General features: G+C 28.9%; 1 protein-coding gene across 1 annotated transcript in view; it reads left to right on the top strand.

Annotated features, from left to right (window-relative positions):
- LOC107448013 (atrial natriuretic peptide receptor 1) overlaps window positions 1-20851 on the top strand; it is a 250934-nt gene that overhangs the window by 224168 nt on the left and 5915 nt on the right. The window contains exons 17-19 of the mRNA XM_043057664.2: window positions 1887-2010; window positions 9830-9898; window positions 20462-20636. Of these exons, the coding sequence (XP_042913598.1) occupies window positions 1887-2010; window positions 9830-9898; window positions 20462-20636 (368 nt within the window). The remainder of the gene's footprint in view (window positions 1-1886; window positions 2011-9829; window positions 9899-20461; window positions 20637-20851) is intronic.

Here is a 20851-nt window from a genome sequence, read left to right as displayed (position 1 = left end):
TATATTTTTGATTACAAGATATTTGAAAGATAACCGATAAAGATATTGCAGGATTACGAATTTTACATGTAAACAATTGGATAATTTCCTGGTCTTCAATAACAAATTTTGAAGCCCCAGGGGAAAGAAGAATTAATTTAAACAAGGATAGCGTCAGAAAATCAACGATAAATAAATAAAATAAAAAAAGAGGAAAAAAAAAACAGAAATGTAGAAATTTATTAGCAATGACTAAAAGTTATTTTATTTCGTCTTCTTTTATTTTCTCTTTAGAATTAATACAGAATAAGCAAAATTAACTGTGATGTGCATCTTTAGATAATAATAAACAAGTAAAGAACAACATTTAAGATCAGATCAAATGTTGTAATCGCATCTTTCAATATTTATCAGTACATCTATCCTAAGACTTCTCTCTCCAACAACAAATCTTACTTCTATTTATAGACGAAGTTACAGAAGACATCGAATGAAATTACTGGAATTACTATCTAAGGGACAAGTTGGATTGTTTACATCTGGAAAATTCTGGAAGGATAGAAGGCTTACTACCGGAAGGTCTCAATATGAGAAGATTAACTAATAGGTTGCGAAGAAAGATAAATTTAAAGGAATAAAGAGAAATTAACTTACAGGAAAGTAGAAGTGCTAAAATGAGTAGTATAGGTACACTGTAAAGATTTTTCATGTACCGGAATACCAAAAATAGTGGCAACTACTCTACAAAGTGATGTTCCTCTACACCAAAACACAAAGATAGTTTCTGGTGCAATGGAATATTTAGAATTTTCTTTCATATTACTTAATACAAATTAGTCGGTGCTGTCATGTATGTTATTTATTAACGATAAAACTTACAATTATAATATGATACACAGAAGAATTAATAAACTTATTTTTACGAGACAGTATGAAGTAGGAATCGGTAATTCAGTTTTCACTCGCATACACTAATTCTTAAAATAAAATGAGTTTGTCAAAAGCAGAGAAAATATTTTATTTTATTTTATAATCGTCGTTGAACAGCCGAAATTTTTTTTTTAGGTTTACGACTACCGATGTTCATCTCCGTAATGTTCCTCTCCGTAATTTCAAACCCAATCCAGAATACAAGGGAACTCCATGAAGTATCGCGAGAAATTCGCCTTCGTTAAGACTTTTTGATGGAACTAATCAGCATTTGCGTAACATTGAGAGGAAAACCATCAAAAACCTCACATGGTTAGTCTGACGGAGAGGAGATTTTAACCCGTGATCCCTCTACCACTGAGGATATTTTACGTCAGCACTGTGGTTAGTGCCAGCAGGGTTCGGAATTTGAATCGACCAGTAATCCCTGTGATTCGAACCCAGTTCACCTCATTGGGAGGCATGTGTCTGAACCACTACGACTCTAGAGATAATATTAAGATGAATTCGAACTAGTCCTAATAGCCGCAAACACTCACAAGCTCGTTATTGATTGTAAACAATTACAGAGAGTTCAAAACACGCCAACATTTTTAGAAGCCAAAATATTTAACGTATGGAGCAAAGGCAATTAAACATGGCGTAAACATCTTCCTTTTTCGGTGATTAGATTTTCCATGCACCTTTTAAACTATAATGAGAGCTCGATTTGGTGTTAAATTGAAAAGGAAAAAAAAGCATTCCTTCACACAACTCTTTGAAGCAAATTTTCAAATTCGGAGAGATATTACACCACAGTTTTCACATTGCAATATAAAAGACGTAGAAACAACGCCACATTGACAGAAGATCATAATACGTGGAGTTTAAATTAAGTAATATCTAGTGACGGATATATAAATAATATTAGTTTTTAATTTAATCAATTACTAATTTTTTGATCAATAACTCCAAATGTATTTCACTCTTCCTTCTAGATCAGTGGCCAGTCAGCTTATACATGGGCAATCTGTGACAGCCGAAGCTTTTGATTGTGTTACAATTTATTTCAGTGACATTGTTGGATTTACATCATTGTCAGCTCAAAGCAATCCAATGCAGGTAAATATTAATGTACAATAAATTAGACGTACACTAAGTGAAAAAATTTCGTTTTATTAATTAAATAGAATATTTATTAAACAGTTATCTATCTAAATTTTCACAAAATTATGCCGAAAATTGCTTTTTTCTACATTTAAAACAAATAAGCGAAAAAAATACTCTTTTCATAATATAATAGTAGACATACTTTGCTTCTCTCTGTGGGTAGTTTCCCAAAGCAGAGATTTTGGAGCGTTCCAAACTGTTTTGACAATACCGTTCGAAAACACACTGAGAGGTTTAATCGATATTCATTTTAAGAGTGGAGATAGCTTTTTGTTATAAATAAATTTTATTATAAATTTTGTGTTCAATTGAAATGCTTTGAAAGCAAACTTTAATACAAAATATTTTCCAACGCTGCATCGACAATATTTTCTTTCATTTTTAAATCATAATAAAAAAAATGATATGATATATCCATTTAGAAATTGAATTTGTTTGGTGCCTTCAATATAAAACAATCAAACCACATCCAGTTGGAATATTTCCAAGGTTTGTAAAAACCAAAAATCGTAATAGTTTTTTTAAGTGTTGCTTAATTTTCTGAAAAAAATATTCAAAATTTGAATGTAAGAATTTTTATTACATAAAAAATAATGGCATCAAGTGAAAAATATAAATTGAATCAATCGAATATCCACAGTTAAATTAACAGCATTGAACGTAGAACAAAACTTTTAAATTTTTCATAAGTTGAAAAGATTTGGAGTGTGCTCAAAAAGCAACTTGTTGCATAACAGAGCTTATGTTTGTCTGTGTCTGGTGTAATACAATTTTATTTCATAGCCATGCAATTTCGTTTCATAACCACGTTCAATTTTACGCGAGCAATTTTGTTTCATAGCCACGTCGTGACGTTTCTTATAAAAGCCTTCGCTTGAATTTTTTTAGGTCAATAGTTAATCTGTTCATGAACATTTGACATTCTGTAAATTATGAAAATATGTAGATTGAATATTAACATAAATTATGTCATTATATTATGATAACAAGAAAGTAGTAACCTGAATATACGTCTAGGCTCAACGACAAAAATACTTACAAACTTACGTACAAACGGATAATAGCATTGATAATAGTAATTCCAGCAAAAAAGACCCTAATTTTGGTAATAAAAACCAAAATATGCCGTTCATAAACAATTCAGTTGATACTTTTAGTTCATATGGTAAAGGTTTATCAGAAAATCTCTCATTTTTTAATTTTAGTTATTACCATAAATTTAGTAAAACAATGCTATATTGGAAAGTAAAGTTTAACGAATAAATGGTTTTTCGCTATTCATCATTATAAAATTACCACAATTATAAAATTTTTATAGTTTAAAATAAAATAATCCTCTTTAAAACATTACAAATAGTTTGGTCTTGACGTCGGATGTATAAATTAAGAACTAAACAAGATTCTTGTTATAAGAAATAAGTTTGTTTGAATCCTTTTTTATAACTTGTTCTGCTCCCGGAAATATCACGGACGCGAGAAATATCACAATCAAAATTTCCCCTCGTCATTTGTCAGGAGTGATTAGAAAGTGCAAGACTTACTTAGAAAGTTGCGTGAAACTTTTCAAATTATCAAGATATTCAAACCGGACGTTTTTCATAAGTTATCAAGTAAGATTCACAAAAAAAACATATGAAGTTTTTTTTAAAAATTTTCAGTGCATGAGCAGTGAAAGGACATCTTTAAATGCTCATGTCTTGCTCAATTTTCTAGAGAATTTTGACAATCATTTGAATTATACTTTCGTAATTAATTAAAAATTTTATTTAATTTTATTACATATTTTTAAAGTAATAGTTAGAAAAAACATATGTCAAAAATTGTTTTCTTTACAAGTCCATATCTTCATAAGCATTTTAGCCAGATTTACGAAACTTTGTGCAGTTTTTTACATACAATACACTAACTAAATTAATCGATGCAAATTGAAGTTTTATTGCTATACTTTCTGGCATAAGGAATTCAAAAACACTTATTTTTGTTCGTAATTTATTACCGGTCTCTACAAACTCCGAAAGCTTTGAACTTTATTAATAAGCATGAGGAATCATTTGATCTAAGCACTTGTAAAATTATAAAGTTTGTCGTGAAAAATACATTTAATTTTATTAAATATTTTTACAGTTGTAATTAAAAAGCGTAATACGAAGAAAAGTTTTTTTAAAATGTCCATATCTTCATGAACATTTAAGCTACGTTTACGAAACTTTATGTGGATTTTTACGAAAGTACAATAAATAAATTAATCGATACAAATTGAAAGTTTATTGTTATACTTTCTGGCATAAGGAATTAAAAAAACAATTTTTTCCGTTCGTAATTTATTACCGGTCACTCACTCCTTCAAAAATTTTGAACTTTATTGATAAGCATGAGAAAATGCTTGATTTAAGTGCTTGTAAAATTATAAAATAATTATCTAAGTATTTCTTAAAAAATGTGAAAAAATTCATAAGCTTAAAAGGTCATTTCCATTATTTTAGCGTAGCTTATTATTTAAATCAATTTAAAGCACTTTTATTTCTGAAATCAAATTATGTTCGTATGGTATGGGTTGTACTGCAATCTATAAAATCCTCTTTAAAGTTTGATATAATTATGCCTTTTCTGCGTTTCACTTAATTTAATAACTAGATTTTATTCAGTATTTTTTGAAGAAAAAAAATATTCCCTTAAAATACTGCATTCTTTTACTTTGTTTCAAAAAAAAATTCAGCTACAGCATCAAACGCAGTAATTTAATATTTTAACACTAAATTAACTATCTTACATTTTATTTCATTTCTGATAATTTAATTTCATAAAGATCGGTTATTTAACCGTTATCCTAACGGTAACTGCCATAAGTAAATCATATATAGTGAACGATATTTGAATATTCATTTTTAAGGATATTTCAAGTATATTTTCTTTCTTTTTAGTAAAAATATAAAATTTAAAGCATGATTTAGCATATCGAATTTGCACATTTTAATAACGATTTACTCAGAATGTTTCAGAAGTTGTGTATTTTAAATTCATATTCAAATCTATGATTTCCGGTACTTAGTTTTATTTCGATATTTCTTAGAGATTGCTTGAAGTTTTTGTAAAATTATACCAGATATTTGGCAAACAAAAAAGACAAATTCATTTGAATTAATAATGTTGACGCAAAACAGGGAAACCAATTATTTTTTTCAAAATTTTTAGTAAAGACTATTAATTCTTCTGAGTTTTTTAAAAATGAAGTAAAAAATATTATCATTATGGATCGATGAATCACAAATTTGCATTTAATTGGAGGAAAAATAAGATAAACTTAGATAGACTTTGAGGTTGGGCAGTTCCGAGGAACAAGGCACATCGACCAGGTGTCTATTGTGCCCACACTCTAGATTATGACTTGCGGAGCAGCTTTATATTCACATTATGGATCGATGGATCACACATTTGCATTTAATTGGAGGAAAAATAAGATAAACTTAGATAGACTTTGAGGTTGGGCAGTTCCGAGGAGCAAGGCACATCAACCAGATGCTTATTGTACCCACCCTCCAGATAATGACTTGCGGAGCATCGTTACATCTGGAAAAAAAATGCAGCTAACACCTGACAGGAATATCCAGTAATTCCCAGGCCTTAATGCAATGTTGACCTAGATGCTCAAATCTTTGAGCAGAATAGACCTCACAAACACAAAGTATATGTCGGGAAGTCTCCTTAAGATGACATCATCGACGAAGAGGATCAGATGTAAATATAGCCCATAAGTCATACCATAACACATATAATAAGAGACACCCATAATGTATAGGTGTCTACTGCGGGTGCAGTATCCAGTGAGAAAACCAATGATCCTTCTCAAGCTGTTCCTGTTAAGCTTAAGTAGCTCTTTTTGACGCACACCAGGGCAGTCAACTTATTTAATTCTTTATTTTCTTCTTTATCTTGTCTCCGACCATCCGAGTTGCACTGTTGCTCATTGGAAATCTTGCCACAGATCTTGAAAATAGATGCCCTGAAAGATGTGGGAGACATTATGAACAAAGTTTTTTTCTCAACCAAATGGAAATATTTCTCTTACAATAAGGCTACAGCTCCATTAACTCATTGAGATTTACACAGCCATGGTTTGCCGAAATGGGTGTGAAAAGACCGACATTAACATAAATTATATCATTATAATATGATAACAAGAATGTAGTAACCTGAATATACGTCTAGGCTCAATGACATATAATACTTAAAAACTTACGTACAAACAAATAATAGTAATGAAAATAGTAATTCCAACAAAAAAGAGCCTAATTTTGGTTATAAAAACCAAAATATGCTGAATGTAAACAATTCAGTTGATACTTTTCCGTTCATATGGTAAAGGCTTACCAGAAAATCTCATGTTTTTTAATTTGAGTTATTACCATATATTTAGTAAACAATGCTATATTGGAAAGTAAAGTTTAACGAATAAATGGTTTTTCGTTATTCATCATTGTAAAATTTCCACAATTATAAAATTTTTATAGTTTAAAATAAAATAATCCTCTTTAAAAAATTACAAATAGTTTGGTCTTGACATCGGATGTATAAATTAAGAACTAAACAAGATTCTTGTTATAAGAAATAAGTTTGTTTGAATCTTTTTTTATAATTCGTTCTGCTCCCGGAAATATCACGGATGCGAGAAGCATCACAATCAAAATTTCACCGCGTCATTTGTCAGGAGTGATTAGAAAGTACAAGAATTACTTAGAAAATTGCTAGAAACTTTTCAAATTATCAAGATATTCAAACCGGACGTTTTTCATAAGTTATCAAGTAAGATTCACAACAAAAATATATGAAGTTTTTTTTAATATTTTTCAGTGCATGAGCAGTGAAAGGACAACTTTAAATGCTCATGTCCTGCTCAGTTTTTTTAGTACGAAACTTTATGCAGTTTTTTACATACAATACAATAACTAAATTAATCGATACAAATTGAAAGTTTATTGCTATACTTTCTGGCATAAGGGATTAAAAATCACTTTTTTCCGTTCGTAATTTATGACCGGTCGCTCCAAACTCCGAAAGCTTTGAACTTTATTGATAAGCATGAGGAATCGTTCGATCTAAGCGCTTGTAAAATTATAAAATAATTATCTAAGTATTTCTTAAGAAATGTGAAAAAATTCATAAGCTTAAAAGGTCTTTTCCATTATTTTAGCGTAGCTTATTATTTAAATCAATTTCAAGCACTTTTATTTCTGAAATCAAATTATGTTCTTATGGTATGGGTTATACTGCAATCAATAAAATCCTCTTAAAAGTGTGATATAATTACGCCTTTTCTACGTTTAACTTAAAAACTAGATTTTATTCAGTATTTTTGAAGAAAAAAAAATTCCTTTAAAATACTGTATTCTTTTACTTTATTTCGAAAAAGAATTCAGCTACAGCATAAAACACAGTAATTTTATATTTTAAAATTAAATTAACTGCCTTACTTTTTATTTCATTTCCGATAATTTAATTTTATAAAGATCGGTTATTTAACAGTCATCCTAACGGTAAACTCTTATAAATAAATCATATATAGTGAACGATAATTAAAAATTCATTTTAAGGCTATTTTTCAAGTATCTTTTCCTTCTTTTTAGTAAAAATATAAAATTTTAAGCATGATTTAGCATATCGAATTTGCACATTTTAATAACGATTTACTCAGAATGTTTCAAAAGTTGTGTATTTTAAATTCATATTCAAATCTATGATTTCCTTTACTTAGTTTTATTTCAATATTTCTTAGAGATTTCTTGAAGTTTTTGTAAAGTTAAACCAGATATTTGGCAAACAAAAAAGACAAATTCATTTGAATTAATAATGTTGACTCAAAACAGGGAAACCAATTACCTTTTTCAAAACTTTTAGTAAAGACTATTTTTAATTCTTGTGAGTCTTTCAAAAAATGAAGTAAAAAATATTCAAATTATGGATCGATGAATCACAAATTTGCATTTAATTGGGGGAAAAAAGGATAAACTTAGATAGACTTTATGGTTGGGCAGTTCCAAGAAGCAAGGCACATCTACCATAGATCTATTTTACCCGCACTCTTGATTGTGATTTGGGGAACAGCTTTATTTTTGAAAACAATTCAGCTATCACCTGACTGGAATATCCTGTAATTCCTAGGCCTTAATGCAATGTCGACAAAGATGCTCAAATCTTTGAGCATAATAGACCTCACAATCGCAAAGTATATGCCGCGAAGTCTCCTCTTTAAGATGACATCCTCGACAAAGAGGCACACATGCTATACCCATAATGTATAGGTGTCTCCTGATGGTGCAGTGTCCAGTGAGAAGACCAATGATCTTCCTCAAGCTGTTCCTGCTAGGCTTAAGAAGCTCTTTTTGACGCACACCAGGGCAGTCAATATTTAATTCGTTAGCTTGTCTCTTACCATACGAGTTGCACTATTGCCCATTAGAAATCTTGCCACTGATCTTGAAAATAGATGCCCTGGATGATGTGGGAGACATAATGAACAAAGTTGATTTCCCAACCAAATGGAAATATTTTTCTTCCAATAAGGCTACTGTTCCAATTACTCATTGAGATTTACACTGCCTTGGTTTGCCGAAATGGGAGTGCAAAGACTGAATTGGTCTTCACAGCACTTTGATCAAAATTCTGTAGAACACATTTGATACGATTTAGAAAACAGAATGCGTATAGTCAGAAAAACCCAACTTACTCACTGCCTGCACTCATTTCAGCTATAAAGGTCTCCCGGAAGGGCGTCCTAGGGCCACCATCTATCAAAAACTGATGAAAAGTCTTTCCAGATGTGTCCATGCTATTATCAATAGAAAAATGGACCAATATAATATTATATGTGCATCAGGACTCTGCAAGTCCATGGGGTACCAGGATACTTTTGGTCTGATGGTGCATGATTAACCAGCTCTTCTTTTTAAGTTCAGTTTACACGTAAAAACTTCAGTTGTATTAATTCAATTACTTGAGCACAATATTTTGCTTTATCTTCACGTTAACAGGTTTTCTTCTTTTGTGGTCTCTGTAAATTTAAACAGGTTGAAAAAGTGAGGAAAAATCTAAGTACCAAAAACGTATTCATAACATATTCAATAATTTTTTTTAATGTTTTTACATAGTTACATATCAAATAATAGTGAAAAATAATAATATCTGGGATTTTGACTGTTTCTTCTTTAAAAGTTTTCGTTTGAATATTTTTTTTTTACTCATACAATTTTTCACCTTCAAAGTTTTAATTAATATCAGACGCAACTTTATTTAAAATGTCTTTAATGTTACTTAAAATACTTTTTGTATTTTTTTGTATTAAGGCATTCCTTTCTTATTTTAAATCATTTCCGAAGATTATTTAATTAAAATATAATGTTTTAACTTAATGAAATTCTGCAGATCTGTCAACTATGTTGTAATAAACTCGTGTAGGAAAAGAAATAATATTTGACGATTCCAGTACGGCGAGACAATTTAAATTTTAATTTTATCCCGGTATTTTTATGATGATGGATAAAACTGATTTAATTTATTAACGTTTATTACTAATATATTTTCGGAAAAGATTTATGCTTTCAAAATAATCTTTGGCTCCCAGATTAATTAATTCCATACGCCATGAATGAGATAAAGCTGTCGAATAGCTATGACTTATATTTGTTGATACAACTGCAAAATCTCAGAATTAAAATTTTTAATTTTTAAACTTTCAGAAAAATGGAAAATTTTCATTTTTTATGTCTTTTTTTTACAGGTTGTTGATCTTCTTAATGACTTATACACATGTTTTGATTCCATTATTGAAAATTTCGATGTCTATAAAGTAAGTATATATATTCTCAATAAAATAGGTTATTTAATCTTTTACAGTTTTAGTTGAATTTAATTTTCCTATTACATAAATACTTTAATCTCAAAAAAATAATGTAAAGAGTAAAATAATGCTTACCTATTTTCCTTTTTTATCAATCAAAATGTATTCATCAAAATAAATTTAATTTACAGAATAACATATACATAAAATTTTAGAAGTAAAAAATATTTTCCCTCATTTTTCCAGTTTCATATAAAATTTGCATGTATTATGTTAACATTTGTAGTAGGAGCAAATCTAACGTTTATGTAAACTCTCAAGCTTATTTAACATTACATGTCTTTAAAAACAATTGCTTATATAACCATGAATTAAAATTCTTATTATATTTGAGGCCTGTTAATTAGATTCTAGATTAACTTTTACTGTATGGTTAAGTAAGAATAAACTCAAAATTCTTATTAAACCATTCTTTATCATTGCTTTATTAAGAAATAAAATTTATCTTAAAGTGCTCAAATACTCCTAAAATATTTATTAAATTTTATGATTATGATATGGTTTTAAATTACTCTCCGCATATCTTTAAAGTTTTTAAGATCTTTAAATTAACTTTTGAAAAATGTATTTAACGTATCACTTGTTTTCTTATTTTATTTTGTTAAGAACGAAAATTTGGAGAAAAAAAATGAGCTCATGTAAAAGCTTTTTCAGCTACAATATTGATATGATATTTTAAATTAGTATGACTGTATCCTTGTTAATAAAATCTAAGGACATTATAAAAAACAAAGTAGATGTGAGATAGAAAGTAAAAATGTATTTCAGAAACACTGCGCTTATTAATCTTATATTTATGACACTAGCTATAAACGTTTATTAAGCTCATTTATTTTTATACTTTATACATATACTAACAGCTTTACCCGGCTCTGCCAGGGAAAAAAATCACGTATTGATTAAGTGATCAATGGGATCAATATGTAATTCTAATAAATAAGTACTTGTGATATTACTATTTAATTTGCTTTTTGGATTAAAAATGATTACATAACTCTTTTAGCTACACTTTAAATCTTTTCGCTGATTCGACTCTTTAACTGACAAAAATTGAAAAAAAAATTTTACAATGTAAATACTTCATTATAAATCTGTAAAGCAGTTATTAATGGTACAAAATTTCCAGGACAACTTATTCCAATAAAGGATTAAGTTTTACCGGACTTTTTTTAAATTTTTGCAGCGAATTCAAAGTGATTACCGTTAGTCATATATATACGTAAAGACCTTACTTTATTTATGCTAACAAAACATTGGAGACCGAAGATAATTGATTTATGAAAATGCTTGATAAATTGAAATTGAAACTCATTCTTTAAAGACCTGTAAGATTAAAAAAAATCATTATTAAATCACTGAAAAGTGAGAAACACCTACAATTTTAATTGAGACGATGTGTAGTGCTTATAAGGAAAACTCTTTCTTTAGTAAAATTTTCTATTTCTAGATTTTTGTTATGATATATTAAAATAAAGCCTTACTTCTTATTTGTTTCAAAAATTTGAAATAATAGCTATATTTAAAAACAATTTGAACTAAGATATCGTTAAATCTTGTATCATAACTAATGTGGAGAAGATGAAGAAATAAATTGTGTTTTGAAACATTAAATTTGAATGCTGATAGTAAATTAAATAGATAGCTTATTATATTAATATGATGGAAATAATTTTGAAAATATATTATGATAAAATTTGATTTTAAAACACCATGTACTATAATTTAAGCTATTTTTTGATTAGTAAAATACTAGTACATATTGAAAGTGCATAAAATTTCCGAAACCTAATCATATTTTGCAATTTAAGTAAGTAATAGTTCTTATTATAAAAAGTTCCATACAAAAGTATTTTATTTTCGCTTTGCAGTTACGTAAAAATAACAGAAGACCATGAACTTTTATTAATTCCATGCAGATATCTTAGCAAAATCTAAGACAGAAGAGCTGCAGTGGATTTCACAACAATGATAGGAGTGATGAAAATTCCATCTAGCAATTTCAAAGAATGTAACTTATTTCAATGTAGCAACATTTCCTTGATCTTAAAATAAATCTAAATATTTTATATTTAGAAGCATCTTTCTACACAATGCATACCTATAACTGTGCGAAATTTATTAAGATCTTGCGCTCACATGTAGAAATGGATATTACTACTGCCATTATGTCAACATACACCTACACTTTTTCATTAAAACTTATCCAGAAATATGAATTAGTAACGTTTAATTTAGCCGGCTCGGTATTCGAGAGGAGGATATTAAATACTGAGGGAATTTCTCATTTTGTATTATAAAAGTGGGTGGCTTTGTTGCTGAAATTAATCCATTTTAGTGAGATACAAAATGTTTATGTAAAAAGTTTAAAATAAATATTACGCAGTTAAAGTAAGCAAAAAAAAGTTATTTAAAATTAATTATAATGTGCTTTTTTATTGTGGAATTATTATAAATATTTTCATCTCTTAAAACTGTCATGATCGACTGCGAAAATTCATTGCTTGAATTGAAAGTGAATTTATTAATTATTCAAATTTTAATTATTTTTTCCTGTTTCTGCACTTTCAGTGCTTTTTACTATTTCTACATTAAGCTTGACTAGACAATTTTCTGAGTTGCTTTAACTAATTGACATTCTTTTTCATTCTTTCTTATTGACATTCATTCGTATGTGAAGTTATATTATAATCATGGTTTAATTCATTTAACCGTTTATCAACCAGTGTGTTGATAAAGTTTTCAGTTTTTTAAGAATTCCATTGTAATCAGGTTGAACCATATTAGCGATTTTGTTCTGTATTAGGGCTCAAATTACCTATTTTTGTTTAACAAATAGCTAAATTTTTTGAGAGTACAGGTAGAATTTGATAGCACACAATACTAACTCTAACAGAAATAATGCGAGTAATTATTTTCTGAAGCACAATATTTTTTAAAAAGAAATAAGAAAGTCTATTAGCAAATGGAATAAAAAAAGAGCTGAAAAATTCAAAGTCACAATTTTTTGTTTTAAATGAGAAAAGTTATAATGACTTAACTCTCAGAGATTTTCGTTAATTTGTTTTACAGTTTTGATTAATTTGTCATCTTGATTTTCACATTTGATTATTTTTTCGTAAAATATAATTTTACCATGTTGCTTTTTCTAAGTCCTTTGAGATTTAGAGCCAATATTATAGTTTTCCACTTTTCAAAACGTAAATTCCTTTAAACACTAAAATGAAAAGTAAACTTTTGACTTTTTCCCCCTTAATTAATGTTATATATTTGGGCTTTATCTATATTTAAGTAACCTAAAAAAATTGGAAGATAAAGTATGTGGAAAACAATTTCAATTTGCACTATGAATTTAGCACAATCTTTCTTATAATAATAAGAGAAATAGTCCGGATTGCTGAAAGATATTTGCAAGAAATAACCTTAATATTGCGCACATTTTAAATATATGCTATCGACCCATTGTAAGAGATGTAACACTTAGTAAACTAACTTGTATATCATAAAGCGACAGACAGGTAATTTATTACCATGGAAGCGTAACTACTCTAAGAGTTACACTGTCAGTCCCTGACCTTCTGTAATGGAAGATTCCTTTCATTTTCTATAAAAGATTGCCATTTTACAAGTTATTCAGAAAAAATTCTTAAAATAAATGCCGCAATTATTATTTATCTTAGAAATATTATTCAGTTAGACTTAGAAAGCATTTACAACTACTCAGATACTTATATAATCATATGATAATATTTTTTTCAATTTAAAAGTCATAATAAATAAAAACTGGTAATAGCATTGGCTGGGTGGCACAGTTGGTTTGTCGTCGGCCTTCTGAGCCCAAGTCTGCGGGTTCGATCCCCGACCCAGACACCGGATTTTCGGGATGCAGAAAATCCTCAGCGGACATGTCGTATGATTGTGCGGCATGTAAAAGATCCCTGGAGTGCCTTATTGGCTCTTGGCATTTCAGGGAAAATTAAATTCCTTGTGCACTTTAGCATCCAAATAACAGTCTCGGTGCTGCCATCTAGAGTGGCAGAAACTAGACGTCTAAATTAACATAGCCAGCGGTATCTCACCCATTGTGGAGGTCCTGAAAGAGTGGATACAACTTCTTGAGAACGCACTAGGTCTGCGCATGTGTGCGCACTTGTGCAGCTCATTGGAAATGAAATAAAAAATAATAATAACTGACAAAAAGCAATCGGGACAGTTCCGTGAGACGGAGTTGTTGGAGTCTCTAAATGTTTTAAAATTTTGAGACCTATAGAAATTTATTATTTAATGGTTAACGGTTGTCAATCATTTAATGGTTGATTTTTCGATTAATTCAATTCATAATTTTTTCCAGGCATCATTGTTTTATGATTCTTTTATCATTTATTTTAAACGTCTCTATTAGAAAATTAAATAGCAGTAAAAAACTCAAATCTTAGTGAATAATAAAATGCAATTCACGATTCTTACAAATTTAGGGTTTGATTGTTCCACTGAAGGTGGTTTAGCATTCTTCTTAAAATGCACTAAATTCTCAATTTCTAATGTATATTTCACAAATATTTTTATTTTGGTAAAAAAGAGAAAAAATTATTGTCGGTGTAGCGTTTGTATTGAAATGAAAAGTTTGTTTCTAAAACATTTGAATTCTGCACAAAATTGTAGATTTATTACAAAAAGAGAAGGCGGGAATATCTCCACTTTTCTATTAAACGTTTTAGTCTGTTTCCGAACGTAATTCTCAGAACAGTTAGGAACGGAAATCAAAAGCGTCATTTTGCGAAATTCACCCATTTTCATTTTTATTTTAGTGATTCTAAGCTTCTGTAAATTTTGTTTACATGGCTTTTGCTTATATCGTATTGGCATTTTCCCCATAAAGGAATTTTTTTAAGTTTTGATTTTGAGATTGATTTCCGTTCAGATGTCGAATTTATTGACTTTTTTTTTGTAAAATCCTGGTCAGAAACTATTCTAAACGTATTTATATTTGAAGCAGCCCCTAATTAAACAAAAAAAAAGAAAACAATTTATGGAACTTTTATGAAACTACAAACTTCATAGAAGATATAAGTTATTTTTTTACTGAAGTTTCAACTGCAATGTTTTCATAAAAATGAACTGAAATTTTTTTTTAATTCATCATAGAGTAAAAATTTCCCATTTCATCAAAGAATATTTCTCATAAATCAACAAAATAATGATTCAGAACTGAATCAAAATTCTCATTTCATCAATGAATGGCCCTTAAAAATCCACGAAATAGAATGAAAATCTCTTTAGATCAAAGAACGATTTATAAGGTGGATCCTGAAATGTCTATTGGTAAAGAAAATATTTTCACGGGATCGTTGATTAATTGTATGCTTCTGCTTTGAAATACAGTATTTTTAAACTCCTTATTCCAATAATATTCCACCAGGAGTTACATTTCGGCATTCGTTTTCTGATTTATGTTTGAGTGTAAAGGTACTCCTGTTACAGCAACAGAAGTTCAACAAGATTTACCTTTCCTTCTTTTATAAATATTTAAAGCTCACTGCTACTTTGAGATATCTAACATGAGATGTTATCTGAAAATTGAATTTTACTAAGACACATTTTTGTATAAATTCGGGTGCAATAAATATTTTAAATAATAACGTATTTACCAATTATGTTAGCAATTATTAACTAAAAATATGTAACTCGAAGCAACGTTGGAGCCAGTTTTTGCCATTTCTTATGTTATTTTGGAAGATACAAGTGAACTTCGAAGCTCATATTTTGTGACGTTTTCTAAATTGTTTTGAGTATACTATAATAAGGTGTCATGCCTTTCTGATTATTAGTAAATTAAATAAATATAGAACTACGTAAAGCAGCCAAAAGGGTTAATTTTGACCCCTAAAAGAAAAACGTTAGTTTTGAAGTTTTTTGGTCAGTTTCGATTTTGCAGAACTGCAAACATTAGGTAGAGGAATAGTATAACGGAAACCGCCGTGTATGTATGATAACCACCATGTTAAAAAATGACACGTGCAATAGTTTTCGTGAAGTTATCTATATAGTATCTTAGATTTGATTACCGAAGTAACTAAGTTTACTAAGCTACTTTCGTTCTTATTGAATTATGACTTCGTAATGGCTTCTAAAAGAAACCATGTAGATGCTGATTATAAGCGGTTATATTTGTTATAATCGTGGACAAGAAAGTATTAGTGGGGACGGTTGTTGTCATGCAAAAAATAATGAAAATTTATTGTATGACGTTTAGGATTCATAACTTTGATTTCAGCTGATATGAAGTCCAAAAATATTTTTTATAGCATTTGTATAAGTTGAAAAATTGGCAACTGAATTACAACCTGGGAAAAGTAAAGTGCTCTAATTATGGAGCCACATCTTAAATCCAGGAGCAGAAGAATGTCTTCTGTCTCAGTAAATTATGCAGATGAATGTTTTTCGTAAAAAAACCTATATTACAGGAATACTACGTCTAAACAAAAGAAAATGTCCTCCTAGTTTAAATGTCACTTCTTCGTCATAACATCCATCTTTTGCAAAGAAGGCTTAGTATACTGTTCGACAAGAGGCAAAACTTACAGGTGTTTTGCATTCTTTTCCAATGTTTGTGACATCGCTGTACTCAATGCTTGAATCTTTAACCACCCCAATTACTTATTTCGAATTCATTTTCGTGTTTGATGAAGAAGTATAAATTAGTACTTTGCGCATACGATAGTCAGATATCAGCTTAAGCTGTCAAGATTATTAAGTACCTTGGAACATTCTATAACATCATCCTCGCTAACACAGTGCTTTTAAGGACAATATATTACTTTTCTAGCTGATTCTTAACTGAAGGAAAAACATTACGATACTAATTTATGTTTCATGTTACTATTATTGAAATTTATAAAGTTTTCCAAGAAATTACTACATAAATACCTTTAAAGTTGAGGAAATTCATTCTATCTGCCGACCATGAACAATAAGGTGATGCAAACAATCATGAAGAAGTTACAACTCAACAGTTGAAAAAGTTTATCCAGTTTCTTACCGTCCGCGAACCGAATTTACTTCCACTTATATTTTTTTGCGTTATTTTGGCATAGCATTGCATTGGTGAAAAATGATATTTCATGGAAAATTTTAATTTATTGTTTTCTTCCATTAATAAAATTCAATTTACTAAAAACATGAAGTGCATTTTCTCAAAAAAGTAGCCATGGTCCTTAATGTATGAAATGGATTATAATTTTAAATGTTTGAGTAAACACTATTAATCTTATATAATATTAGCTCTAATATTAGAAATAGGATTCCGGAGGCCAACGTTTTCTAGCTCGACCGTATTACATTGCATCTTTCTAAAATTGAATGATATTGTTTTGCTACCTAGGTTGCTCAAGAAAAGTAGAGCAATGACACACCTACGGGATTGAGACAAGTGGCTTGAAGAAAATACGTATATCTATCATCTATCAAAAACTGCTTGATAGTTTTTATTTTTTGAAAACCCCAATACCTTTTTACAAATCCACACACAAACAAATAGAATCACGCAATTTTTAAAACATTTTGGAAATATGGGAAAATGCGGTTCATTTCTTTCAGAATTACGATTATAATAGTTATCAAAATTATATCACTATATGGTAAGATCTACAGAATAAACAACAGATAACGAAGAAGATAAATTATTTAATCAGATTCATCCATCTTTTACCGTTTTTCTCCCTTAAATGTTAAGGTTTGAATACCAGGAGAAAAATTTTCTAAAAACTGGTTTATAAGTGTAATAAAACCATGAATTTCGAGTTCGGAAATAATCAATTTTAAGTCTTAAAATAAGAAAAGAGTTAAAAAGAAAAACAATCGAGTAAAATAAGAGCCAAATAATCCAATATGTTTATTAAAAAATATTATTTAGACACATACTTTAAATCTAAAAGTCCAATAATCCAATCATCCATTTTAATCAATTAAAAATTTCTTGATAAATACTTCAAGATATCTATTAATGTTATTTAAAAACCATCACGCAAAAGTCGACTTGTCTTACCGTTTTATCGAACATTATATTATATCCATTTAAATATAAGCTTACTAACAGTAATCTTTCAATACATTTATTCTAACAAAAGCGTCAACTCAGCATAAAAATACATTGTAATTTCTCAAACTTTGTTTGAAAAGAAATACAAGGATTCTTTTTATTAATACAAGAATTTCAGACAATGTAAAGTAAGGATAAACGTTTACTAGGCAATATGTTTTTTTAAAAAAACACTTCGCCTTCTCTGGAGAGGTAGATTCTTTTAAAACTAAATTCTCCTCTCCTATGATAATGCATCATGTTGTCGTATTATGTAATCGGAATTTATTTTTCACCCAAAGAACAATAAATCATTTCTGTGGCAAGAATTGCTTCAGGTGTTCCTCGAAAAGACACCATCACTCATATCGATCTCTAGTCTTCCCATGTATCCAACTTTACTTGCCTCCTCAAAAAAGTCGAGTAGCGGGGAGTGTGATATTTAAAATTCCAGAAGGAACAGGTTCGTTCAAAAAGGAAGAGTGTGTCAAATATGATTTGTTGGGAAATTTGCTTTATCGCTCATAAAAGTTTATCAAAGGAAAGTTTTATTACTAGAATGATAAATTTTCTGAGATACTATCTGTGGTAAATGGAGTTTATGTCTGAAACTATTAAATGAAATCCAAGATAGAGTAAATTTATATTGCCTTGTAAATTTTTTCAAGAGTAATTATTGTTTTAATTGTAAAATTAATATTTTTCTCCCAGCAAAGTTGAAATAAATAACAAATTGTAAATTTGAATTTTTTATTTAATTAAATTTTTATTTTGCATATTCTTTCAAAATTTTAATGGGATTTTTTTTTCAGTTGGGAGTGACACTTCAAATGATGCGTTTATAAGTTATGCATAGCAGTCTATTATTCACATGTGATCAAGTAATCAAATGACCATTTTAAGATTCACATTACAACTGATATAACTACCCATCGTTATGTTTGCAGAAATAATATTATTTTTTGAGGACGGTATTTAATATTAGGAAGTGTAATTGAATACTATTCGTTAATGTTATGTACATATTCTTTAAAGTTGAGTTTTTCAAATGTTATAATATAATGAATAATATTGAAGAATATAAATTATATATGTGAATATACGTGAGACTCAATTTAAGAGGAAATAAAATAGTGAATAGAAATATAAATGTTTTACTGAGTAAATCAGTCAACAAATTAATGACAGAAGAAACAAATAAAGCAATGAATAAATAATTGAATGAATTATCGAATTGAATGAATAAAAGAAACTGTTTGATGATCATTTAATGTAAACAGGTAGATCAGCGTATTAAAAACTCGAAAAAACAAGCAATGGAATATTCTATGAGTGGGCATATTAAAGGATAAATTTATCAGATATGAGGCAAATCAGTTTGAAGAATAAGACAGAAAGAGTATTTACTTATATTAATTGCATGGATATTGACTCAAAGTTTTTTTTCAAAAAGTATATTTTGAAGTTTATTATTTACTTGAGGTATCTGTAATATGATAGGTTAATCTTTTTTATTTTTAAAATAAGCCATAAAAATGGGCCGACGTAGAACCAATGTGAGGTGAGTACAAGCCAGAGAAATACAATGTGAAACCGTGAGGCAGTGAGCTTATATAGATGCGCCAGCTGTTTACCGCAGGTGGTTAGTAGTATACATATAAATAAAATTTTTGACTTGTTTGGCGATAAAGGGTATTCAAAAGCCTTTTTACTAAATTTTTATTAATTAATAATCTGTAATTAAATTACTTTTTTAATTACAGACAAATAATTCTTTTAAATTTTGTATAGTCTGTAGATTATACAATTTAGACAATGTTTTTTGAATTGTTCCCATCCTCAATACGTTGGAAGTTAATAATTTAAATACATCAAAAGATGCATGATTATTTCCAAGAAATACGTTTTTTGCTCAATTTCGCAACCCAAAGTATCTTTTACATGGCTTAATTAACGCATTTAAAGCATTTCTCTAAACTATGATGGCTCAGTGACGGTTCAGTCAGCACTGAACCGTCATTCATAAGAAATGAGACTCGATGTCCGATGGCGGTTTGAGGATTATCCAGCTTGTCTCAAATTAAAAGCTGAACTATGCATCGTGCTCACCACATTGCCTCAATTATGCAGTTGGTCACAAAATTGTGAAGAATTAACCTTTATCCCCTCCAATATCCATAATGGGCTGTTTCTGAAATGATTTATTTTAAAGCGTCCCTCATGTTATTAAGATCAAATGTGAGTTATAAAATTTGACTGGTAAATCAAAAAGTTCAGGTTTTTTCAGGTTTTTTTTTCATTTTTACTTGCACCTTAATTAATTAAAATAATTGCAACTAAAGATGAATTGAAAGTAAAAAATCCATACGACAATTTTAAAAGTTTTTATGGTTTCTTTTATGAATTAAACCGAACATATATTTCTTAATACTCCACAGGTGGAAACAATTGGAGATGCTTACATGGTTGTGTCTGGCTTACCCGTTCGAAATGGTAATTTGCATGCAAGAGAAATAGCTAGAATGTCTCTCAGATTGCTTGAAGCTGTCCTCTGTTTTACAATCAAGCACCGACCTAAAGAGCAGCTGAAACTTCGCATTGGATTACATACAGGTGATTATAAGGATAAAAAGAGAAAGTTACTCAAAAGTATTAATTTTAAAGAATGTTTACATGCATAGATAAAATATGTACATAAGTAATTTATTTCATTAAATTTTCATTTGATTTTGTCCGTTTTTTTTCTTTTCTGTTTTCAATTTTGTTCTTCTCTTTTGATTAATTTCAAACTCTTAGAGATGAGATTGGCAATATATATATATATATAT

Source organism: Parasteatoda tepidariorum, chromosome 1 (assembly GCF_043381705.1).
Source record: "Parasteatoda tepidariorum isolate YZ-2023 chromosome 1, CAS_Ptep_4.0, whole genome shotgun sequence".
In the NCBI taxonomy this organism is placed as follows: Eukaryota; Metazoa; Arthropoda; class Arachnida; order Araneae; family Theridiidae; genus Parasteatoda; species Parasteatoda tepidariorum.
This window is presented reverse-complemented; position numbering and strand designations above follow the sequence as displayed.